At 38.8% G+C, this 27669-nt stretch overlaps 2 protein-coding genes across 6 annotated transcripts in view; both read right to left on the bottom strand.

The window, feature by feature from the left end:
- TWSG1 (twisted gastrulation BMP signaling modulator 1) overlaps positions 1 to 27502 on the bottom strand; it is a 69247-nt gene extending 41745 nt beyond the window's left edge. The window contains exons 1-2 of one of the 4 annotated variants that reach the window (XM_068107152.2): positions 27266 to 27502; positions 291 to 424 (exon numbers count right to left, since the gene is read on the bottom strand). In XM_068107152.2, the coding sequence (XP_067963253.1) occupies positions 291 to 392 (102 nt within the window). In that variant the 5' untranslated portion in view covers positions 393 to 424; positions 27266 to 27502. Of the gene's footprint in view, positions 1 to 290; positions 425 to 665; positions 1096 to 27265 lie in introns of those variants that run through there. The other 3 variants (XM_068107147.2, XM_068107150.2, XM_068107151.2) reach the window with 3 other exon arrangements.
- Positions 1 to 27669, bottom strand: part of LOC137421260 (GMP reductase 1-like) — a 905715-nt gene that overhangs the window by 438148 nt on the left and 439898 nt on the right. The window lies entirely within an intron of this gene.

Below are 27669 nucleotides of genomic sequence, written 5' to 3'. Positions count from 1 at the left end.
GGGGCAGGGGAGTTGGAAAAAGGGAAGGAAGTAGGGCAGGAGGCGGGGAGTGGTAAAGGGGGTGGGGAGCCGGAGAGGGGCAAGGAAGTCAGAAAAAGGGAAGGAAGTAGGGCAGGCGGAGGGGAGTGTTTTAAGGGGGTTGGGAGTCAGGGCAGGAGGAGAGGGGTTGTAAAGGGGGTTGGGAGTCAGAGAGGGAGGGGAGTCGGAGAGGGGGAACAGTAGGAGAGGGGAGGGGCTGGATGAGAGCGCAGAGACCTTCTATGCTTTTTGGAAAACTTGGATAATGTTACCTGAATAAGGCATCTGCTGACGTCACTGGCACAGACGGCCTTATTGCAGGATCTTCCACCAGGAATCCACACAAGGATCAACAATCCCAACAAAGAGAGCATGTCCACACCTTCCAGCTGCCGACTCGGGCAGCCTGATAACGATATGCAAACACACAAACCCCAAAATCCACACCAACAGTCTCAATTAAAGAAACATCACATGGGTGAATATATATATCATAGATAAATAAATTAGACCATTTATATTTTATATGTCATTTCACGGGTATAAATAAAATGACATCAATTAATTATCAAACGCTGGTTACATTAGAACAAAACGAGTACAGAGTTGAGTGTTTAAACTTAAAGGAAACAAAAGTAAACTGTTACCTCAGCTCTACTCACAGCACATTGGGCCGATTTAACGCGCGCATTACCACAGCGTTAAGCACAAAAAGCAAACACTTATTTACAATTGTAATTTAATAACCTAATCATCACGATCAGAGCAAATTCCATACACGAAGTGTGAAAGCTTCAGCAGGTATTATCTGTGGAGAAACTTCGTCATGGGAATCGATCGATGTCTCTTATGTTGATATTCCCAGGAGGGAGTGTAAGAGGCGTAAGCGTAACATATCCGGATATTATTACTTGTTTACAACCAAAAAAAAAATTCAAGATATATATATCTCACGAAATGAAAGCTACAAAACGATAAATGGAAAACAACATCGCTGAAAATGCAATTTCTGCGATGATAATAAAAGCTTACCGCCCATGTTACCACCCGCCGGACGCGCGCTTCGGCTGACAGTGGTTAATCGAATATCCCTCGAGATACGATAAGCGGGGGAGCACCAGATAATTCCACTTGAGATAAATTGAGTTGAATGCGGAAAAAGGAATAAGTGGATAGTATAGGTTTATAGGCTGCAGGTAACGGAAGTTAAAGATAAACAACAAATGAGGCGGAAGAAATATTACAAATACACCGCCTCAAAAGTTATGTGGCGTTGTAGGAAAATTAAACATTAAAATAGCATAAAAATCACTTACAGTGATTTCTATAAACGAAAGACAAGCGTTTACTTTTATTAAAAAGACCATTACAAATTGTTTTTACGCACTGGTAAACAAAATTACAAAGTTTTAAACCTTCCTCCACCTACCTGCCCACACGTCTACGAAGTACGACTTTGGCTTCACAATCGAGGTTCATCCTACATTTACACCATATCAATGAGTTAGCATTGGTGAGCATTGTGCCAAATCAATGATTGGAGTCCAAATTCTGTGTTGTCAACTTTCGTTGCTTTCATTGCCTTTTCAACTGGATGATATTCACAGAATACTTATCCCTGCGCAGTCTTGAGAAGGAATTGGCGCGATCCAATCATCCAACTCTTCTGTTTTTATTGAGGGGGGAAATTTGTAATTGCATCTATACGTATATACACTTCTGAGGTAAATGTATACAAATTATACTTTGAAAAGTCGGCTATAGAATACTGTAGCGGTTACCGGACACAATTCTCTTGTACCGGCCGGTGACGTAATCAGCGCGCGGTCACTCGGATTGCATACCACGCCCCGTTGAGAGGCGTGGCTTACTGTTTGAATTTGAAATACTAGGGCATGGCGGCATGCCCGTACTATATATATATCTAAAATTATATCCCCCCCCCCCTCTATTTACATGAAATGGTTTGGTCCATTCGCAAAGCCAAAGCGAACGGCTTGCGAGTACGGTGACAATCCCCCCCTCTATTTACATGAAATGGTTTGGTCCAAAGCGAACGGCTTGCGAGTACGGTGACAATCCCCCCCCCTCTATTTACATGAAATGGTTTGGTCCAAAGCGAACGGCTTGCGAGTACGGTGACAATCCCCCCCTCTATTTACATGAAATGGTTTGGTCCAAAGCGAACGGCTTGCGGAGTTTGGTAAAGAAATCGCCATCGCGTGCACAAACGCGCAGGAAAGCGAAAGAATCGCAAATTAGTTTTAATTAGTTTTAAAACATAGTTTAACGCCAACATAGCGGCAACATAGTTTGCCAACGTGAAATAAATGAATACGCTCTCAAATGTGCCGTCCGAGGCAGAGTCTGTTCGCCACGTTCGGCACACGTGATAACTCGCTGCTCTCTGATTGGTTGAATCGTTTTTTGGACATAGCTCGGTAACTACTTGTCCGATTAATATGAAACCTTGAAAAGGCACATCCTCGGGTCCCCAGCAATATACCTGGCAAGTTTCAAGTATATCGGACCCGTGGTTGTCGAGAAACAGCGGTCACAGACAAACACACAGACATACACACACACACACACACACACACACACACACACACACACACACACACACACACACACACACACACACACACACACACAGAGATTACTGGAATTATAGATAGATATATATTGCCGCTCGGGGTAGCCATTTTCAGTGCATTCGTGCCGAGCTCGGAATAAACAGCTCTGTGAAACTCAGCTCGATGTCGCATCCATATTGTTGGAGTTCGACGTGGGAGCACAGCTCCACAATACATTCATAAACCTTAAAGTTTTTATTCTCGTTCTGTGCTTCGGTCATTGCTACACAAATACAACTTAATTCCACCCCCTTCACAAACGCATGCACAAACATACATGTGCACACATACGCACACACATGCACACGGACACACATGCACACGCACAAACATACGCGTATGCACACGCACATGCACGCAGACGCACATGCACACGGACGAACGCACGCACATGCACAAACATACACATACGCACACATGCCCACGGACGCACACACGTGCCCACGGACGCATGCACAAACATACACATGCACCATTGCACACGCAAATGCACACACATATGCATACGCACTTTTTGTAAATTTTCTGAAACACCAACGCGAACATTTCTTTTAAAGCGAATAAAATTGTGCTTTTCCCTGTAGAGCACAGTTCAACAGAGATGTAGAGTTGCAGTGTTGAGTGTAGCATTTTGATAGTGTTCTTTCTTGATGTGATTCAAACAATATAATCTACCAATATATTCTGAAACATTATAATGAACTAAAAATCCTTCCTGGATGAGTAGGTATTTTCATTGGGTAATACTTCTTGGCATTACAACTTGTTGTTTTTTGTTGGTGTTTTTTCTCTGCTCCAGTTCAAGGAGCTGAACTTTGCTTATGAGGTTTTGTCAAACCCAGAAAAGCGTGAAATTTACAATCGCCTTGGGGAGAAAGGCCTGCGAGAGGGTGGAGATAGCTCCAACATGGATGACATTTTCTCGCACATCTTTGGTGGTAGCAGTCTCTTTTGAGGCTTCCTCGGTGGTGGCATGCACTCGCGTGGAGGAAGCAGTTGTCGCCACCGAGGAGAGGACATGGTGCACCCGCAAAAGTAAGAAATCCCTTCGCAAGTCGTGCACTCCACTACCACAATACAATATTTGAGAAAGGCCCTGACAGTCCCACCACACCTATCGGCTATCGTGCGGACTTTCCCCATGACTTGTGTCAACAACAACAACGACAAAGTTTTATTTTGCATGAGCCCAAATACGGCCTTTTGCTGTTTAGAATTTGACAAGTTGTGTTGTACTGTACTCATTTAACCAATCACGCAATCACCGAGATATTTTGCTTCAGTCACTAAGGTTACTAAGTCACTTGGTAATTAAATAACTCCTCAATTAATTGATTAATCAAAAAACAAAAAATACCGTTTTTGAGAAAGGAATTGCTCACTACTGTGCCGAAATTTCAGCTTCCTAGCTCAAAGGATGGCTGAGATATCGCGCGGACAAACAAACAAGAAAACAAACAAGTACAGATACATTCAAAGTACACCGCCCCCTTGCCAAATAATTAAATATCCGACAGCGCGGCATTGCCGGGGCGCCTCTGGCGCCCGGCAATACCGCAGTGCAGCTCATAGAGGCTGCTTTGGGAGGGAGAGGTGTACGCTAATTCATTGATTAATTGTATAATTAAAATCAATAAAAGATTATCACAAATTATTTTCTTAATCAATTGGCTAATAGCATAACTAAACCACTCGTGCTTCATCCGAAGTTGTAGCTTTTAGAAATTTAATTAAATAAGTCATTAATAAAAAATTAAATAATTAATTGATTCACCAATAAATAATTAATCGATTAAATGATTAATCAATAAATAAAAAATATCCTTGATAGCCACATCACTTGGTCACTGTCATGTCCAAATATTAGCTTCCGAGCTCAAAAGGTGCCTGAGATATTGGCCAAATGAGAAAGAAAATAAATAAATGATTAATAATGAAAATAAATAAATAATAATCATAAAAAAATTAAATTATTAATCAATTTGGTCAGAGAACACATAAACCACCACCATTTCATCAGCATCTGTAACTAAAAAAAAAAAATTTTTTAGTCATTAATCGAATAATTAAATAATTAATCGATTAATTGATTGATTAATTAAAAAATCAAAAATAGCCTTTGCAGCCAAATCACCTGGTCATTGGCATGTCCAAATATCAGCTTCCTAACTCAAAAGGTGCCTGAGTTAATGATCAGAAGAGAAAGGAAATTTGATTAATTAAATAAGTACTTAATTAATCGCTAATAATTAAATAACTCCTCAATTAATTGATTAATCAAAAAACAAAAAATATGGTTTTTGACAAAGGACTTGCTCACTATTGTGCCGAAATTTCAGCTTCCTAGCTTAAAGGATGGCTGAGATATCGCCTGGACAAACAAGAAAACAAGAAAGAAAACAAGAAAGAAAACAAACAAACAACCAGAGTGAAAACTGAGTACTCCCTTTCAGCGTGCGTCACTGCCGAGCCCCCTTCGGTGCCCGGCAATGACGATTTGCAATGCCTGGAGATGGCATCGGAAAGGTGCGGTGTTCAACAACCAGAGTGAAAACTGAGTACTCCCTTTCAGCGTGCGTCACTGCCGAGCCCCCTTCGGTGCCCGGAAATGACGATTTGCAATGCCTGGAGATGGCATCGGAAAGGTGCGGTGTACAATAATGATTTATACTCATCAAAGAATAAGAAGGTAATTGGTAAATTTTTATATGAACTCGGAGGTAATATTCTAAGTGAATTTGTTGGGGTTAGATCAAAAGCATATGCTTATAAATGTTTGGATGGAGATAAATACAAGACTGATAAAAAAAACTAATGGGTATTAAAAAGGGAATATTTAAGGAAACAATAAACTTTGATCATTATTATGATTGTATCCATAAAGATGATGTAATCTTTGGAGAGATGAACCTCATTAGACATTATGGTCATGAGATTTTTACAGAGACTGTTAATAAGAAAGCTCTTTCTTCATTTGATGATAAAAAAGTATATAAAAGATGATAAAATGAATGCACTTCCATACAGGTTTCAATCTATATAAATGAATCAAACTAAAGAATGGTGGAATAGTTCAGATTGGTATATTAATGGTAAACATCACGAATGTGAGAATATCAAATAAGTCTTATTGAAGAAACAACAGGGGTAAAAGTAAATACAACAAATAAAAGAATAAATGTTGAAACAAATGAGTTATCTTGTGTTTCTAGAAATTTTTAAATGGACTGAAGATTTCGATTATTGTCACCTTAATGGGAAAATAATTTACTACAATCTCAAAATGATATGTGGCTTAGGAGAAGGTCAGATTAGGTCATTAAGAGAGGTTTATCATTTCATATTAGCTCAACCTAAACCAAGAGTTCAATTCCAATGTAATATTTGCCAATATTTTAGATGGTGTTTCCTGTGCTAAAAGGATGGATCTTATCAGAGAGATAAAACATGATCAGATATTTATTGGATCTATGAATGATTTTCTTAAATTCAATAAACTTAATTTTAATACGATATAAATAGAAATATTTTTTTAAATCTACTCGAAAGGGCGAAGCCAGTCCGACACAGTGGAGTAGGGTCCAAAAGGAGGGACTGGACTGTGATTTGGTATCGAAGACTAAAAATGAATGATAGTGAAACGAGCGAAGCGAGTTGAGCTATTATGAGTTTTTCGGCTACGGTACCAAATCATGGGCCAGTCCCTCCTTTTGGTCCCAACTAGCCTCGATGTTGTATACAAAAAAAATAAATAATAATTTGCTTCTATATCCATCTTATCTACCCCACATCTTTTAACCACATCCCTTTTTGTCCCTTTCTATCTACAGTCACGTGAAAAAAGTAAGTACACCCCATGTAAAGTTTTGACTTTTTCAACATATTTCAACATGCAGCTATTTGATCTTCATTTCAACAATATTGATAGATAAAGGTGATATAATATAACAAATATCATGAAACATTTACATTTTGTAGTCCATTGTATAATTTAAATAAACATAAATGCAAATTTCGCATGTGGAAAAAGTAGGTACACTCTTGGCTCTAATAGGTGGTATTGCCCCCTTTGGCAGAAACAACCTCAAGTAGGCGTTTCTTATAACTGTCTACCAGTCTCTGACATCGACTGGGAGAAATTTTTGCCCACTCCTCCATGCAGAATTCTTTCAGCTGTGCGATGTTTGAGGGGTTTCTTGCATGCACAGCTGGTTTCAAATCCCCCCACAACATCTCGATGGGATTTAGATCCTGGCTTTGACTTGGCCATTCCAGAACCCTCCATTTCTTTCTTTTCAGCCATTCCTTGGTGGATTTACTGGTATGTTTAGGGTCATTGTCATGGTGCAAGGTCCACCTTCGGTTGAGCTTCAACTTTCCGACAGATGGCCTCACATTATCCTCAAGCACCCTCTGGTACAATGAAGAATTCATAGTGGATTCTATGTTGGTGAGCTGCCCAGGCCCTGATGCAGCAAAGCTGCCCCAAACCATAATATTTCCACCACCATGCTTTACAGTTGGTACAAGGTTCTTGTGGTCAAATGCTGTCTTTGGTTTTCGCCAAACATGTCTTCTTGTACTGTGGCCAAATAGCTCTACCTTTGACTCATCTGTCCAGGGCACATTGTTCCAGAAGTGCTGGTCTTTGCCTCGGTGTTCATTGACAAACTTCAGTCTTGCCCTGATGTTCTTTCTGGACAGCAAAGGTTTCCTCCTGGCACACCTCCCATGTAGATCAAATTTTTGCAGCCTCTTTCTAATGGTAGACTCGTGCACTTTGACATCAACAGTGGCAAGAGCTACCTGTAGGTCCCGTGATTACATTATGGGGTTCTTAGAGACTTCTTTCAGCATCTTGCGGTCTTCTCTCTGACTGAACTTGCTGGGGCGGTGTGGAAGTGTAACTCAGTGTAACTTATTGATTGGCACTGGTAACTCATTGATTAAGACTGGTAACGAAGCAGATAGAAATGAATGTCAAGAATGTGCACGAACATGGTAATCTCTTGTCCACCTGGTCACAGCCCCAGGCTGGAGCACCCCCCTATCGTTTGGTAAATGGAACTCGCAGCAGGAGGGGAGCGAGCTGGTGCCAGGACTCGGTGCATGCATGACCTCGGGGCATTAGCGGAGAAGGGATTAGCGCGACAAGGCCCATAAAAACCAGAGCAAACTATGAGTCAGGAGACTTGTCACCAGAAGCTCTGACCTACGGAACGGAACGGAACCCTGTGAACAGCGCTGAGAGAGAGCACTCATACTCAGAACCTCTGCCCGACGGGAATGGCGGAGGAACATCGGCCGAACGAGAAGGACCATGCGAATAGAGTTAACCTGGTCCATTGAGTTAAACGGTATTATTTGGTAATGGAATGAAGTGAATAACCAGTTAATAAACCAGACCTTTTGTAAAACCTGTTTCCAACCATTGGCGTCTTGAGTCTCACCTACCACTTCCCCTACAATATGGAGGCACCGCTGAGATCAATTGGACACATACAAGACCTTTAAAGGTGAGTGTGTCTTGTTGTTGTCCAGTATGATTTACGAACTTGGGAATGGGTATGTGTATATACATGGAGGATTTGGTGTGTGGGACTTGTGATTGTCCATAGGTAATCCAAGGATGGAACGTTTTAAATGATTCTATTATTCGTGAGCTTGCGAGGATATGTACAAAAGCCTTACTCTGGTCTGCAGGCAAATCGGCTCATGAAGTGCACCATGAGGCGATTTGTTTGCCGGTTCGGTAAGGTTCGGTAAGGTCCGTACACGTGTACAATCGTGTACACCCGTTTTAAATAAATAATTTTTTTTTCAGTTTTCCCACCATATCTAAAACTCGTTCGATCAACAAATAAATTCATGACAGACAACCCCATCTCATACCGGTCCAGAATTATTATGAAAGATGGTGATTGGATGAAAATTGCATCAAATTTTGTCCAGGTCCATCACTAAGCCTTTGTTCATCACATCCATCACGTCCATCACTAAAAAAAAACTCCAAGGATTGCTTTGAGAGCGTTTTACCTTTACCCTGCTCGTTTTTTTTTGGTTGTCTGTCCATTGAAAACCCTTTTAAAGGGAAGTGATTTGTGTTTGTTTATAATCTTCAAGGATCTGACCAAAAATGCATTTCCGTGGGAAGAACCCTGCTCAATTTTTTTTCGGGTAGTCCTAGCGGACCGCATATTGTCATTGATTGATGAAATGTCACTGTACTTTTTCAGAGGGAATTAATTTTGATTTTATAGGGGTGGGAAACCCATGGTCCGTTTTGTTTTCAGTTGTCTGTCCGTCCATTCAAAACTTATTCCGAGGCAAGTAATTTTTTTTGGTTTAAAATCTTTAGCCTAATCGGCAATCATAAAAGCAATTTTAGGGGGGGACCTGCTCAATTTTTTGCGGGTTGTGCAGCCATCCATACGTCCAAAATTTGACGAGTTATTGTTTGCTTTGTACAGTGCTCATGCGTCTTGTGGCATATTTGCTCAAATATTTCCCACCCCGGGATTTATGGCCAAATTGTAGTGATGGAAGATTTTGCACATTGGACAATCCCTATATATTTAACCTGGTGACAGCTATCGTTCCCAAAACATACAATATTTCTAGGTGATTAATGCAGTAAAACAGGTGTATTTGTGTACCCACATTTCAAACTGGCTCAACTTTCAAAAGCTGTTATCCCTGTTTGATATCAATATACATGTGGTCGATAGAGCTAGCGATTTGTCTGGCCATCTTCCGGAAGATTGTCCATGTGATTTTCTGTTGTGGAAAGTGTTATTAAATCATAGGTAGAGGTAACAAGGAAACTAGGTGTTACTAGGAAACAAAAGTATTCAGGTGTTACCAGGAAACAAAAGTAGACAGACAAGCAAAATGAGTATAAAGACGTTGACCAACCAAGATGTTGCATATCTTTGTTGATGTTCTGACGTTGTTTATTTCAATTATGGTCGGAATTATTAGAATTGCTATTAAATGAGAATTTTCATATGGGATGTTAAAGCAACGAAGAGTTTTATGGGATTATAAGGTCATATCGCGACATCATGGGAAAGCTAATGTTAATTGTGGGATGTCAGAGGTAATGGTGTAGTTTAATGTTCACACTGTTTTGGAAAATAATGCTCGATGCAACATGATCCTAAAAAGAACCCATCCCTACATCTAAGGATCAGGAAGGGAAGGAATGGAAAATTTGAAGTATTAAAGTTACGGAACTCAAAATATCTAGGTTTGGATGTAGTCATTAAAAAATTGAGTCATTCATTGGTTTGATGATAATCCTAATATTTTGATAAATATTTGATAATAATCCTAATAATTTTAATCCTAGGAATAATATTGCTAATAGTTTGTCTGAAGGCTTTGATAAGTATTTGTCTAAAGCAAACAGCGACTTCTAAGATGACAGACGTGTGAGGTATTTGGCATCGCCAGACTAGCTTATTGGTTTAGGAATGTTTAGAGGTCATTGCAATGTGATAATTACTTGTGATCATTTGTTGTTGGAACGTTTTGGGAACATTCAAATGTTGGGTTTTGCTAACGTTTCCACAACGTCGCCACAACGTTTCACTTTCGTTGTTGCAACGTTTTGCTCCAACGTTTTGGGAACATTCAAATGTTGGGTTTTGCTAACGTTTCCACAACGTCGCCACAACGTTTCACTTTCGTTGTTGCAACGTTTTGCTCCAACGTTTTGGGAACATTCAAATGTTGGGTTTTGCTAACGTTTCCACAACGTCGCCACAACGTTTCACTTTCGTTGTTGCAACGTTTTGCTCCAACGTTTTGGGAACATTCAAATGTTGGGTTTTGCTGACGTTTCCACAACGTCGCCACAACGTTTCACTTTCGTTGTTGCAACGTTTTGCTCCAACGTTTTGGGAACATTCAAATGTTGGGTTTTGCTAACGTTTCCACAACGTCGCCACAACGTTTCACTTTCGTTGTTGCAACGTTTTGCTCCAACGTTTTGGGAACATTCAAATGTTGGGTTTTGCTGACGTTTCCACAACGTCGCTACAACGTTTCACTTTCGTTGTTGCAACGTTTTGCTCCAACGTTTTGGGGACACTCAAATGTTAAGTAAATCGGATAAGAATTCACGAGTTATTTAATTATTAGCGATTAATGAAGTACTTATTTAATTAATTACATTTCTTATTAAATTACAGTAATTACATTACAGTAATTACCTGAGGTAATTACAGTAATTACAGTTCCGGTAATTACAGTAATTACAGTAATCATTACAGTAATTGCAGTAATCTTATTACAGTAATTACATTACATTAACTCAGGCACCTTTTGAGTACGGAAGCTGATATTTGGACATGACACTGACCAAGTGATGTGGCTGTCAAGGAAAATATTGATTTATTGATTAATCATTTAATAAATTAACTCGTTGATTTATAAATGACTTATTTAATTAAAAGTCCTCAGAGATACATCTTCAGATGAAATACTTGCAGATTGGTTATGCTATGAGCCAATTGATTAAGGAAAATATTTTGTGATGGCCATATTGGCAATTTCGTGGCCATATTCATGGCAACTCAGTTAGTGCCACTGCACCTTTAAAATGCATCCCTGCGTTCATTTTTCGATCGATTGAGTTGAAATTTTGAACAATCGGATCTGGACTGTCGGTATTAACGACTCTAGCACGCACCCGTCCAATCAGGATGGAGCGGTATGGTCCCCGGATTATCACTGCCCGCAGTTTTAATTAGTTTTACTTTTCTCTTGGTCATATAATTTTGAAGACATGCATGTCATGATATAGGAAATGTTTGTTCTGTTGAACGGAATAAATGTTGTTTATTTGTGTGGGTGTGTATTTTTGTGTATTTTGGATATATTTTCACGACTAATTCCAGTTAACATCCTGCAAAATTTGCTCGTTTTCTGGCCGAGTCGAAATTGCGTTGAGTTCCTATGGCATGCGCCATTAAAAGCGCTGTGTAATGGTTGAGCTCCCTTTATTTCGTTTTGGTCATGCGGATGAGCAGACAAAGTGACGAATGCTGCGGCTGGAGCAGTAGAAGCGATGTTTTTAATGGAAACGATGTAATGAGTAATTAAAAGTGGGAGGGGGCAACACCACGCATACCTCTTTTAAGGTGTGTATAAACCCTGGAATAAACGTGGGAGGGGGCAACACCACGCATACCTCTTTTAAGGTGTGTATAAACCCTGGAATATTTCAGCAATCAATACAATGCTGAAACTATGTAAGTTAAGTTAATGAGTAATTTAATGAGTAACTTAATGAGTAATTTAATAAGTAATTTAATGAGTAATTTAATGAGTAATTTAATAAGTAATTTAATGAGTAATTTAATGAGTAATTTAATAAGTAATTTAATGAGTAATTTAATGAGTAATTTAATAAGTAATTTAATAAGTAATTTAATGAGTAATTTAATGAGGAATTTAATAAGTAATTTAATGAGTAATTTAATGAGTAATTTAATGAGTAATTTAATAAGTAATTTAATGAGTAATTTAATGAGTAATTTAATAAGTAATTTAATAAGTAATTTAATGAGTAATTTAATGAGGAATTTAATGAGGAATTAAAAGTGGGAGGGGGCAACACCACGCATACCTCTTTTAAGGTGTGTATAAACCCTGGAATAAATGTGGGAGGGGGCAACACCACGCATACCTCTTTTAAGGTGTGTATAAACCCTGGAATATTTCAGCAATCAATACGATGCTGAAATGATGTAATTTACTGTGTAAGAGGGTCGACCTTGGGTTTGTTTGGGTTTTGTTGTTTATTTTTGTGGGTGTGTATTTTTTGTGTATTTTGGATATATTTTCACGACTAATTCCAGTTAACATCCTGCAAATTTGCTCGTTTGCTGGCCGAGTCGAAATTGCGTTGAGTTCCTATGGCATGCGCCATTAAAAGCGCTGTGTCATGGTTGAGCTCCCTTTATTTCGTTTTGGTCACGCGGATGAGCAGACAAAATGACGAATACTGCGGCTGGAGCAGTGGAAGCGATTTTTTTGAATTGTTCAATGATTATTCAATATTGTTATGACTTATTGTCAATAGGTATACTAAGTGGCCATGAGGTAGCCTGTTGCTATGTACAGTTTTATTCTATTGTTGATTATACCACATAGCTGTGGTGATAAAGGAAATGTTCGTTTTAAATAGATGATTATGATAGGACCATGACTATAAAATCATGATGATTATTATGAATGATATCATAGGGTTCAAATGCAGAATGATTGCATGAACTTGGGAAAGAACTTTCAAGCCCTATGGGATAAATTGGGTGTTACAAGCGATGGAGTTTCAAAATTTAGCATGATTGAAGGAATTTTACAGTCTTATTTCAGGAGTTTTACGAAATTTATATTGCCAAGAGATTTTGGGTACGATAAAAAGAAAAAATGATGAGATATTTTTCCCAATGAACTTTAATATCTGCCATCCATTTTGGCTGTCTCACGAATGAAGGATGAGTTGCCTTTAGTGGTTGCAAAGAAAATTTGTGGAGACCAGGCAAAATGGGGAAATATGTCAGATATGACCCTAGGACAGAACGGTGATTCATCAATTGACATGAGGTATGAACCAGAGGTGACGACCGATGAGATTCGATCTCAGTCAATGGATGGACCTGTCCTGACATCATTGGGGAAAGGGCTTATGCAAGGAGTCATCCAAAATGATTAATTTGATTTATTGATGAATATTGATGAATTAATTGAAATTGAATAATTGACTGAATTGTTGATTGATTGAATCTAATTGATTGAATTTAATTGAATAAATTTAACTGGATAAATTGAATTGAATAAATTAAATTGAATATATTGATCGTTTGATTGATGAAAATGCGGTCTCAAGAAAGAAGCTTTAATATCTTTGTGAGATATTATCAATGTGAAGACAACCTTGGAAAATTGAGCAAGGTGGTGAGTTTATATATAGATATATATGTGCGGTTACCATTGTATGATTTCCCCTTCAACAGAGCGGACACCTGAGGATTCACCCATTTCATACTGACCCTCTGGCTCATCTGCAAATACTGATCTGTGAGATTGGATTGTGCAAAAGCCACAGGTGAGAGAGATTCTCTGGAAATCACCGTTTGAACAGGTGGAGAGATCCTTCCTGGAGGTACGAGTGAAGCTTTAGAGGAACAAACTACAACACATCCAACGCTACTTTGATAAAAGGCAGAATGGGAAATGGAGCCTGCAAGAATACACAAGGACAACCAGAGATTCCACAAAAAGGTACTTGTACACATCATATGTACGACCGTTATGGTGCCGAAGCTATAAGGCAGGTCGAGAATTGGTATTTGTGGACAAAGGGACATGATGAGGAGTTTCCAAGAGATGGTACATTTGAGCGAAGTCGATTGGAAAGATTAGAACAAAGATTGAAAGCCAGAAAGAGACAGAATCTAACGGTAGACTGGCTTGCATTCCATCTTTGGGATGGTGAATCCAGACAACGGGAACAGCAAGAACGGATAACGGATCTAGAACTTAAAATAAAAAGGATACAGGATACAGTGGAGGAGACAAATGCACAACTGCCCTCGAAATTAGGAATGAAAGTGACAGTTGTCCCATCTGATTTCCAGTTGTCTCCCCAAAAAGGACGGTACAGAGAATTTTTTCGTGTTTCAGGAGATAACGAGAGATTGCAGTGGCAACTCAGGGATGTAGAGATGCAGCCCAGCAATACAAGTGCACAGGTGCACAGACCAGGCAACGACAGAAACCGGTGTTTCAAGTGTGGACGGATGGGACATTGGAAAAGAGGATGTCCGTATACCAAAAGGAAGACAAGTTAATAGGGTAAACCAAGATCAAGGGTACCAGTGCTGACCGATACCTCAGACAATGATTAGGCCTTCATTGCGACAAATCCCAAATGACGATTGGCCTCAACAAATTAGATTACTGGACAAACATGAATAACTGTCGATGATTCTTGGGTCTGAAAAGTTTTCGGAGCAAGAATTATTCATTTTTCTTTTGCTTGTAAGCAAATTAGTAATTAATTGATCAAATGCCGAAATTGGATCTTTTATGTTGGGCACACAATTTTAAATTCACAAAGTTGGAACAATTGCTTTGCAAATTTTTGAAACCAAGTGACAAGAGTCACATGATGATCAGGTGGGAATTTCGGACTAGTGTTCCGCATGATTGATAGGTCAGTGGTCGACTGACATGCAAATGGGTGTGTAGTCAAATTTGGATAAATTATGGTGGGAACTGAAAGGGTAATTTCAATGTGACATCATAGGGGTTTTCTAAAAAATAAACTTTTTGGTCCATTTGCGTATTAGCATTTATAAAATTGAAGGACAAATTTTATGAAAATGAAATAAAACTGACACCCAACCTGATCTGTAAATAATGGTTCCAACGCAAACAAATATGCATAATGCATGCGTGTGTGTGTGTTTTGTGTATCAATGTTTGTGTTTGTTGTTTTTGTTTTTGTGTATCAATCTTACAAGATTGTTGACACCGACAGTGTGCCTTGTCTGAAAAATAGATAGTTCCATGGGGAAGGGATCGCATATCGAGAGAATTCATAAAAAATAAAAAATAAAAAATAAAAAAAATAGAAATATAATTTGATTATGAAAATTATCACTTTTGTCAAGGGAGATGGAGAATAAAGATTTGATTTGCTGAGTTATGAGCAGCTATTCATTAATAGTAAAAAAATTGGAAGTAATCTTGGGATTCCATTGTGATCGAATTTATATGAGAATCAAAGCTATTTATGGATATGAGCTTCATAAAAATGTGGGAGTACAAAATTAGCCAAATTTTGGAGAGGTCTTACACTGACTTCCCAGAGTACTCTGCTCATGGATTTTTATAAATATAAACTTGAATTTTATCAGCATATAAATTGTGCTGTATGTATGGATGTGGTTTAGGCATAGATGATATGGGAAAATAGTAAAGAAAATTTTGCTGGTTTGAACTATTGTGGGTTTTCAGTTCTGGAGTTCAAACAAAGTCACTGGTTAACAGATGAGAAAGGATAGTAAATAAATTATTCGATGCTGGGCAAATTAAGTACGATATTACTAAGACTTATGAGAGCTATTGTTCTTCCTTACAGCAGTGGAAAATTATTGGGAAAAATTAGATCCAACATAATGAATCTATAAAAGAATGTGATAGGGATAATATCCTCAATTTGTACTAATTATTTGATTGTGGGTAAAGGAATTAATTTATCGTAGTGGATTGTTAACAGCAGCCTGAAAATGTCCTGAGAGTGTGCATCCATGTAATCAGAAATCCCAGATTTGTTTTTACAAACAACATTTTGGTAGAGGTCTTGTGTGGACGAGCACTTCCTTGGTAGATAAAGAACGGTACTGCATGCTGGCAGCCACTTTTGCGGCCAGCTAGGCCAAACAAATTGAGAGGAAATTGTAGTTAAATACGTAAGTTACACATGGCTATTTGTAAAAAGGAAATTTGTTGAGATGGGAAACATTTTTCGAAGGTTTATTAAAGTGTTATAATATGACATGTGGCAAGGCAAACTATTGGATGGGAAAATTAGATCTGGCTATAGAATAAATTTATTGACCCCTTGAAGTTAATTCTTCGAATCATTGTTTCACTGGCATTTTTTGTTCAAATTGGAAATAGTTTGGTAGAGCTTTGGTTAAAACCTTTGGTTGCGGTATCTTGGAACGAATTGATAAACCATAGGAGATTGATAAGAATAGAAACGAATATGGACCCAAAATAGAAAGTTGGATTCATGCCCCTCATTGCAAACAAGCACATGGGGCTAAGGTGGACGATCCCACAGAAAATGAGGCTGCACCTAGCAGCCCAGCAGAACATTCAGTGGCAGATAAATGATAGTCGTGATTTACAGTCATTTGAATTACATTTTAACACCCCTTGCATTGATAAACATTACATTTTCAACATGTGATATTCCTACTTGGGATAGTGACATTTATTTGCCTACATGACATACAATTACCTACTGATATTAATACAACATGAGTGAAAAATGTATCACAACTACACTCATGATCAGGGGATTGAGTTCAACCCCGGGAGATAGGGGGATCAGGGTAAGACAAATAATCTGATTTATGTTACATATTAAGGGATTTTCTTTATTTACCTTTTAGGAAGCTTGTTAGTTTGGTATATAATGTTGAATGTCATCAACATATAATTATGTCATAGGTATGAATATATACAAGGAGTAGCAGACTTGTTTGTTGGTTTAGTAATTATATTGGCAATTGTTTTAGTGGTGGCTTGCTTGAAAGCCTTAGTGACGGTGTGTTTGAATAAGGTAACCAACAACACGATGATAACGCATGAAGTGACAAATGAGGAAAGAAATGTGGAACCAGAAAAGGAAGACTTTTATGGCGACATAATTACTGAGATTAAAAGATTAAATCAAGTGATGTTGCAAATGAATACAGTAGAATTAAGATAATGGCATAACGACAATGTTATGAGTTGTGTCAATTACAATATCAGTGAACTCATATCACCACGAGTGACACACTGTTAGAAAAAAAAAAAAAAAAAGAGGGAAAAGAAAAAAGTGGAGAGGAATTATGGTAATAATACATTATGCTTAATTTGTTGGTTTGGGAAAATTGTTGGTGGGAATTAGGTATTCCCGTTTGTGATTGTAATCATATACAATTAATTTTCTTAGAGTAGTGCTAAAATACCTGCATGAGTTAATTTTGAACTATATTAACCTGAAAGCAATTGTGGATGCTATTCTTAGTTTAGTAATAAAATACATACCTGATTGAATATTATTTGTGTGACGCATATAAATGAATATAACTTTTTGTGTTAAGAAAAAACAACAAATTGTTGCATGTGAAACTGTCGGAAGATATACATGATTATGCTGATTTCATGGTAAGATGTACCCTATCTGATTCAGTGTGTGCGGAAAGCAGATTCAGATGTGACTGAGCATAAGGATAAGACGAGATCACATTTTGAAGGGAGTGCTAACGGAATTGGGAAGAAGTTCGAGAAAGAAAATTTGTGACTAAAAATGAAGTTAATCATGGCATACACCCTCTTTCTCAAAGAATGATGAAGACATTCTCCCGTGTAACTTGGAGATGAATGCTTACCTTCACCAAGGAAATTTATGTGACCATTTGCCTGGATCACACTGCAACATATGAAAGAAAGGCGATCACTTACTCTTGTTCGAAGGCTTCGAACATTCATCACATCAGAAGTTGCAGGACAACGACATTTTACCCGCAACCTCTGTGAAATGCGGGGACATATGTTATTACTTCACCAACTTCCGGGGAGCCAGCATGGAGCTGCAAACCAATGGCTGTGCCTTTTCACAACAGCTGTGCGCGATTCTGCGGGCCACTCCTGGTATGGACCATGGATGACCTGAACACCATGGTCCCAACATCATTGTGGATGCATCCGGCATCCCTGTTCCACATCTTGCTGGCCAATCAACGTCACACCAATACTTGCTGCCCACTCACAATGAGGGAGGAGGCAAGTCGACTACAACTGGGTGAAGGCCTTGTTCAGGAATTACAATGGTTTACAGCAAAAAGTGGCAAGAATGCTACAAGGAGAGCAGGGTCAGTCTATGACTCCGCAATGTTACCACAACAGCGAAATCCTACACGAAGTAGTGCAGGAGCTATGAAGACATTAGGAGAAAATGTTTCATACCTGGATTCAAACACAAGTGATCAGCCCTTCCTTTCAAACAAAGTCAACATTTGTGTGGAGGCAAACGTTTTTGCCAGATGGTGCAGATGCTTTACAAAACTTGAAAATGAAGTGAAATTGTTGTATCTTGGTGATGGTGAAGTGTTGTTTTGAAAATATATTTGTGATGCAAATGCAATAGATTGAACAATATGGAAGGAGTCAATGACCAACGAAATGTTTTGTGATTCTTGCAGGATGACGGTGTATGCCAAAGTGATTGATTATTTACTTATACTTGTAATGATGTTTACTTGCAGTGATTGATTATTTACTTATACTTGTAATGATGTTTACTTGCAGTGATTGATTATTTACTTATACTTGTAATGATGTTTACTTGTAGTGATTGATTGTTTACTTATATTGATGTTTAGATTAATGGTTAATATAAACAAAAACAAAAAGATGAGGGAATTGTGGAAGTGTAACTCAGTGTAACTTATTGATTGGCACTGGTAACTCATTGATTAAGACTGGTAACGAAGCAGATAGAAATGAATGCCAAGAATGTGCACGAACATGGTAATCTCTTGTCCACCTGGTCACAGCCCCAGGCTGGAGCACCCCCCTATCGTTTGGTAAATGGAACTCGCAGCAGGAGGGGAGCGAGCTGGTGCCAGGACTCGGTGCATGCATGACCTCGGGGCATTAGCGGAGAAGGGATTAGCGCGACAAGGCCCATAAAAACAAAAGAGCAAACTATGAGTCAGGAGACTTGTCACCAGAAGCTCTGACCTACGGAACGGAACGGAACCCTGTGAACAGCGCTGAGAGAGAGCACTCATACTCAGAACCTCTGCCCGACGGGAATGGCGGAGGAACATCGGCCGAACGAGAAGGACCATGCGAATTGAGTTAACCTGGTCCATTGAGTTAAACGGTATTATTTGGTAATGGAATGAAGTGAATAACCAGTTAATAAACCAGACCTTTTGTAAAACCTGTTTCCGACCATTGGCGTCTTGAGTCTCACCTACCACTTCCCCTACAGTGGCCTGGTCTGAACAAGTTGGCAGTTGTTTGGAATCTTCTCCACTTGTAGATGATCTTCCGGACAGTCGAATGATTGATTTCAAATTGTTTGGAGATCTTTTTAAATCCCTTCCCAGACTCGTAGGCATCTATAACCTTCTTTCTGAAGGCCTCAGAGAGCTCTTTTGATCTAGGCATGGTGACGCCGCACACTTCAACAACAAAGAGCAAACCAAACTAAATGTCTGAGGTTTAAATAAGACAGGTTCCTCCAAGATCCTCTCTAGCGATGTTCTAATCATTTGCACCTGAGCTGGTGCACCTGATTCTAATTTTAGGTATTTGAAGTAGTGATAAATGTATGGGTGTACTTACTTTTTCCACATGCGAAATTTGCATTTATGTTTATTTAAATTATACAATGGACTACAAAATGTAAATGTTTCATGATATTTGTTATATTATATCACCTTTATCTATCAATATTGTTGAAATGAAGATCAAATAGCTGTATGTTGAAATATGTTGAAAAAGTCAAAACTTTACATGGGGTGTACTTACTTTTTCACGTGACTGTATTTCCTCCCTCAGCCCTGCTGTCATTGTTTCTCCTTCTCTCTTTCCGTTATTATCTCTGACACCGAAGGTGAGCGAAGGTTATGTTTTCACCCATGTCTGTCTGTTTGTCTTTGAATAGGATATCTCAAAAAGTTACGGACGGATTTGGAAGAAATTTGGTGGATAGTTTGGATGTGTGTAAACGGGTTTCAGCCACATGTGAGTTTGCCCGTCCTCTGGGAGAAGACATGCGCCAATTATCCCATGCTCTATGTTTAATTCTGGTACTCTGGTACTCTGAAGTACAGACATTTTACAATTCTGGTACAGACGTACTCTGGTTATAATTGGAAATAATTAATCAACGTAGTCAGGTTTCAATGGAATGTAATTTATAGACATATTCAAGTTTCAATGACACCTTTTTAGCCGCGTTGCAGACGCTGCTCATAGAGTGCCCTCTGCTGTTGTTGTTGTTAGCCGCGTCGCAGACGCTGCTCATAGAGTGCCCTCTGCTGTTGTTGTTGTTCTTCTTCTTCTTCTTCTTCTTCTTCTTCTTGTTGTTCTTGCAGAGAAGACAAAACCTCGAAGATCCACCCATTCTGGGAACCATAGCTCCACCCATTTTGGGAGAGGCTTCATATAAACAAATATCCACCATTTTATTAACTAGCAAAGCTTTGAGGCCTGTTTTGTAGGCCCGTGGTGTCTTCCTCTCTCACACAGTTTTATTTCAAATCAAATTCGATATATCATTTCATTTTTCACAGTCGCTAACATAGTTTTAGACTCGGTTGAAAAAAAACGGGAAGAAAATCCGATGAAAGTTGCCCTTTATAGAACTAAATGAATTCTCAAAGGCCTGTAACTTCAAGTCCATTGAGATATATATTTTTTAAATCGCGGCATGCTCAGTCATACACCGCCCGAAATAACAGACGGGAAAATGCCGAGATATATATATTTTGTTTAAATCGCGGCATGCTCAGTCATACACCGCCCGAAATAACAGACGGGAAAATGCCGATATATATATATTTTGTTTAAATCGCGGCATGGTCAGTCATACACCGCCCGAAATAACAGACGGGAAAATGCCGAGATATATTAAAAATTCGTCCATTTGATGACAATCGTCACGATGAAATATTTAATTTATACGTCGTCACAATAATGTGGAGAGAGGAGCATAGCTTCGTTCACGTGTCGCCACACACGGGAAATTGCCGAGATTTTTTTTTTTTAATCGCGGCATGGTCAGTCATACACCGCCTGAAATAACAGACGGGAAAATGCCGAGATATATTAAAAATTCGTCGCCACACACGGGAAATTGCCAAGATTTTTTTTTTTTTTTATCGCGGCATGGTCAGTCATACACCGCCTGAAATAACAGACGGGAAAATGCCGAGATATATTAAAAATTCGTCGCCACACACGGGAAATTGCCGAGATATATTTTCACTTTGCACAAAAATAACATCAAGTAATCGAATCAATAGGAATGTCCTGTGCCTATAACATCGACGTTATAGGCACAACTGCATCTAGGCATTGTGTAACATCGACGCGGCTTTTGTTTTAATTAAAACTTTTTGTACTTGTTTATTATAATGGAGCAAACGTATGTCACTATGTCACTATGGTTATGTCACTGATCTCTACAACCACTGGATAGCGCATTGGCTGATCGATCTGACGCCAAACGTACGAACCGGCCGCCATCTTAACCACTCGCATTGATTCTCCAAGAAAGCTTGCGTTCACACTCCTGCCAATACATATATAATTTTGATTCGTTATCTATCTATAATTCCAGTAATCTCTGTATGTGTGTGTGTTTGTCTGTGTGTTTGTCTGTGTGTCTGTGACCGCTGTTTCTCGACAACCACGGGTCCGATATACTTTAAACTTGCCAGGTATATTGCTGGGGACCCGAGGATGTGCCTTTTCAAGGTTTCATATTAATCGGAGAAGTAGTTACCGAGCTATGGCGATTTCTTTACCAAACTCCGCAAGCCGTTCGCTTTGGACCAAACCATTTCATGTAAATAGAGGGGGGGGATTGTCACCGTACTCGCAAGCCGTTCGCTTTGGACCAAACCATTTCATGTAAATAGAGGGGGGGATTGTCACCGTACTCGCAAGCCGTTCGCTTTGGCTTTGCGAATGGACCAAACCATTTCATGTAAATAGAGGGGGGGGGGATTGCCACCGTACTCGCAAGCCGTTCGCTTTGGCTTTGCGAATGGACCAAACCATTTCATGTAAATAGAGGGGGGGGATATAATTTTAGATATATATATATAGTACGGGCATGCCCTAGTCTATCTATAATTCCAGTAATCTCTGTGTGTATGTGTGTCTGTGTGTCTGTGACCGCTGTTTCTCGACAACCACGGGTCCGATATACTTGAAACTTGCCAGATATATTGCTGGGGACCTGAGGATGTGCCTTTTCAAGGTTTCATATTAATCGGAGAAGTAGTTACCGAACTATGTCCAAAAAACGATTCAACCAATCAGAGAGCAGCGAGCTATCACGTGTGCCGAACGTGGCGAACAGACTCTGCCTCGGACGGCACATTTGAGAGCGTATTCATTTATTTCACGTTGGCAAACTATGTTGGCGCTATGTTGGCGTTAAACTATGTTTTAAAACTAATTAAAACTAATTTGCGATTCATCGTAACTGCGATATGCGACCTTCCGGACAGTCAAATGAGGACGTCACTTCTGGACTTACGGATAGTCATAGTGACGACGTACTGATGCTGAACGTGGCGAGCAGACGCTGCCTCGGACGGCACATTTGAGAGCGTATTCATTTATTTGACGTTGCAATCTGTGTTGATTGTTGTAAGGTACGATCGATTGTAGTACACGTTTATAATAACTCTGCCGATACAGGCCCGATTAACTGCAGCGCCATCCGAGCTGCGGCGTCGGGACGATACATTCATTGTACGGTCACATCACGCACTTACGGGCACGCCCATGGGCCCATGCATGGGCGAAGACATTTTTTTTTTTTTTTTTGGCAAGGAACGGGCACCCACGTACGGGCACGTCCTAGTTACTATAAATGGACTCAAGATGCCTTCATGTGCTGCGGTCAACTGTAAAAACAGGCAGTTCAAGGGTTGCAAACCAACATTTCATCTGTAAGTATAATGAAGTTACTGTAAATGAGACTGTTTAGAGTGAATAGCGTGCAACACATGAACGAGTTCGATGTTTGTACAAACCCATGTGTAGATTCCCTTGTTAGTTGCTGTGTAAAAAAGTTCTATATTTTAGATTTACATAACAATCTAACTTTTAGTTAGGCTACTTTAAAACAAATAGCTTGCAAAACGACAGATTTGTGTGGAGCTAAGTATGAATTATTACTTAATTGTAAGTGAAGAATAAAAATCTGTAAAAAAAAAATGCACAAAATTACGATGTAAAACTGTAATCAGATCTAGATCTGATTACAGTTTTACACAAATGACAATGTAACTAGATCTAGAGTCTAGACTAGATCTAGATCTGATTACACTTTTACACAAATGACAATGTGACTAGATCTAGAGTCTGGACTAGATCTAGATCTGATTACACTTTTACACAAATGACAATGTGACTAGATCTAGAGTCTAGACTAGATCTAGATCTGATTACAGTTTTACACAAATGACAATGTGACTAGATCTAGAGTCTAGACTAGATCTAGATCTGATTACAGTTTTACACAAATGCCAATGTGACTAGATCTAGAGTCTAGACTAGATCTCGATCTGATTACAGTTTTACACAAATGACAATGTGACTAGATCTAGAGTCAGACTAGATCTCGATCTGATTACAGTTTTACACAAATGACAATGTGACTAGATCTAGAGTCTAGACTAGATCTCGATCTGATTACACTTTTACACAAATGACAATGTGACTAGATCTAGAGTCTAGACTAGATCTAGATCTGATTAAGGTTTTACACAAATGACAATGTGACTAGATCTAGAGTCTGGACTAGATCTAGATCTGATTAAGGTTTTACACAAATGACAATGTGACTAGATCTAGAGTCTGGACTAGATCTAGATCTGATTACACTTTTACACAAATGACAATGTGACTAGATCTAGAGTCTAGACTAGATCTATATCTGATTAAGGTTTTACACAAATGACAATGTGACTAGCTCTAGAGTCTAGACTAGATCTCGATCTGATTACACTTTTACACAAATGACAATGTGACTAGATCTAGAGTCTAGACTAGATCTAGATCTGATTAAGGTTTTACACAAATGACAATGTGACTAGATCTAGAGTCTAGACTAGATCTAGATCTGATTAAGGTTTTACACAAATGACAATGTGACTAGATCTAGAGTCTAGACTAGATCTAGATCTGATTAAGGTTTTACACAAATGACAATGTGACTAGATCTAGAGTCTGGACTAGATCTAGATCTGATTAAGGTTTTACACAAATGACAATGTGACTAGATCTAGAGTCTGGACTAGATCTCGATCTGATTACACTTTTACACAAATGACAATGTGACTAGATCTAGAGTCTAGACTAGATCTAGATCTGATTAAGGTTTTACACAAATGACAATGTGACTAGATCTAGAGTCTGGACTAGACCTAGATCTAATTACAGTTTTACACAAATGACAATGTGACTAGATCTAGAGTCTGGACTAGATCTAGATCTGATTAAGGTTTTACACAAATGACAATGTGAGTAGATCTAGAGTCTGGACTAGATCTAGATCTGATTAAGGTTTTACACAAATGACAATGTGACTAGATCTAGAGTCTGGACTAGATCTAGATCTGATTAAGGTTTTGCACAAATGACAATGTGACTAGATCTAGAGTCTGGACTAGATCTAGATCTGATTAAGGTTTTACACAAATGACAATGTGACTAGATCTGGAGTCTAGACTCGATCTAGATCTGATTAAGGTTTTACATAAATGACAATGTGACTAGATCTAGAGTCTGGACTAGATCTAGATCTGATTAAGGTTTTACATAAATGACAATGTGACTAGATCTAGAGTCTAGACTCGATCTAGATCTGATTAAGGTTTTACATAAATGACAATGTGACTAGATCTAGAGTCTAGACTAGATCTAGATCTGATTAAGGTTTTACACAAATGACAGTGTGACTAGATCTAGAGTCTAGACTATATCTAGATCTAATTACAGTTTTACACAAATGACAATGTGACTAGATCTAGAGTCTAGACTAGATCTAGATCTGATTACAGTTTTACACAAATGACAATGTGACTAGATCTAGAGTCTAGACTCGATCTAGATCTGATTACAGTTTTACAAATGACAATGTGACTAGATCTAGAGTCGAGACTAGATCTAGATCTGATTACACTTTTACACAAATGACAATGTGACTAGATCTGGAGTCTAGACTAGATCTAGATCTGATTAAGGTTTTACACAAATGACAATGTGACTAGATCTAGAGTCTGGACTAGATCTAGATCTGATTAAGGTTTTACACAAATGACAATGTGACTAGATCTAGAGTCTGGACTAGATCTAGATCTGATTAAGGTTTTACACAAATGACAATGTGACTAGATCTAGAGTCTGGACTAGATCTAGATCTGATTAAGGTTTTACACAAATGACAATGTGACTAGATCTAGAGTCTAGACTCGATCTAGATCTGATTAAGGTTTTACACAAATGACAATGTGAGTAGATCTAGAGTCTAGACTAGATCTAGATCTGATTAAGGTTTTACATAAATGACAATGTGACTAGATCTAGAGTCAAGACTAGATCTAGATCTGATTAAGGTTTTACACAAATGACAATGTGACTAGATCTAGAGTCTAGACTATATCTAGATCTAATTACAGTTTTACACAAATGACAATGTGACTAGATCTAGAGTCTAGACTAGATCTAGATCTGATTACAGTTTTACACAAATGACAATGTGACTAGATCTAGAGTCTAGACTCGATCTAGATCTGATTACAGTTTTACAAATGACAATGTGACTAGATCTAGAGTCGAGACTAGATCTAGATCTGATTACACTTTTACTCAAATGACAATGTGACTAGATCTGGAGTCTAGACTAGATCTAGATCTGATTAAGGTTTTACACAAATGACAATGTGACTAGATCTAGAGTCTGGACTAGATCTAGATCTGATTAAGGTTTTACACAAATGACAATGTGACTAGATCTAGAGTCTGGACTAGATCTAGATCTGATTAAGGTTTTACACAAATGACAATGTGACTAGATCTAGAGTCTGGACTAGATCTAGATCTGATTAAGGTTTTACACAAATGACAATGTGACTAGATCTAGAGTCTGTACTAGATCTAGATCTGATTAAGGTTTTACACAAATGACAATGTGACTAGATCTAGAGTCTAGACTAGATCTAGATCTGATTACACTTTTACACAAATGACAATGTGACTAGATCTGGAGTCTAGACTAGATCTAGATCTGATTAAGGTTTTACACAAATGACAATGTGACTAGATCTAGAGTCTGGACTAGATCTCGATCTGATTAAGGTTTTACATAAATGACAATGTGACTAGATCTAGAGTCTGGACTAGATCTAGATCTGATTAAGGTTTTACACAAATGACAATGTGACTAGATCTAGAGTCTGGACTAGATCTCGATCTGATTAAGGTTTTACACAAATGACAATGTGACTAGATCTAGAGTCTGGACTAGATCTAGATCTGATTAAGGTTTTACACAAATGGCAATGTGACTAGATCTAGAGTCTGGACTAGATCTAGATCTGATTAAGGTTTTACACAAATGACAATGTGACTAGATCTAGAGTCTGGACTAGATCTAGATCTGATTAAGGTTTTACACAAATGGCAATGTGACTAGATCTAGAGTCTGGACTAGATCTCGATCTGATTAAGGTTTTACACAAATGACAATGTGACTAGATCTCGAGTCTGGACTAGATCTAGATCTGATTAAGGTTTTACACAAATGGCAATGTGACTAGATCTAGAGTCTGGACTAGATCTAGATCTGATTAAGGTATTACACAAATGACAATGTGACTAGATCTAGAGTCTGGACTCTAGATCTAGTCACATTGTCATTGAAGAGTCTGGACTCGGAGCTCAAGCAATACTGCCAGTACATGACTGTAAACTACTGCCGCCTCCCTTGTCTCCAGTGCTACATGATGCTATAGGATACATAGCAGGCTACGTTGTACGTATGGTAAAGAGACGCACACCTTGCCTTGAATGTCAACAGGTTCTGACTTCAAATGGGATGGATGCTGGTGGACGCCTCTTGAAGAGAAAGAATCGGGGTGGCCTTATCAAATCTTCTGATGATGTGGCGAAGGTGTGCAAATCTACCGAGCGATGCCTCCAGAGACTGCTCCGTACAACAGACGGTGCTCTACCTCGGTCCGAAGGGATTGCATCTGCCCTATCGACGGCCGTTCTGCATGATGTCGGATCTCAATGTTTGTTTGCACAGCTGAACGATCACATGTTCGACTGTCCGCCAGACCACAATCACGTGTTTGTGCTTATCAAGTGCATTGCAGCATGTTACATCAAGATCCGGATGCATCACCTTGCCAAGTGCTTCACTGAGAAGATAACAGGACCCAAACTACGCAAACAATAT

Source organism: Myxine glutinosa, chromosome 2 (genome assembly GCF_964187855.1).
Source record: "Myxine glutinosa chromosome 2, kmMyxGlut1.1, whole genome shotgun sequence".
NCBI classification, from domain to species: Eukaryota; Metazoa; Chordata; class Myxini; order Myxiniformes; family Myxinidae; genus Myxine; species Myxine glutinosa.
The sequence above is the reverse complement of the archived record's forward strand: the minus strand, read 5'-3'. Positions and strand labels throughout refer to the sequence as shown.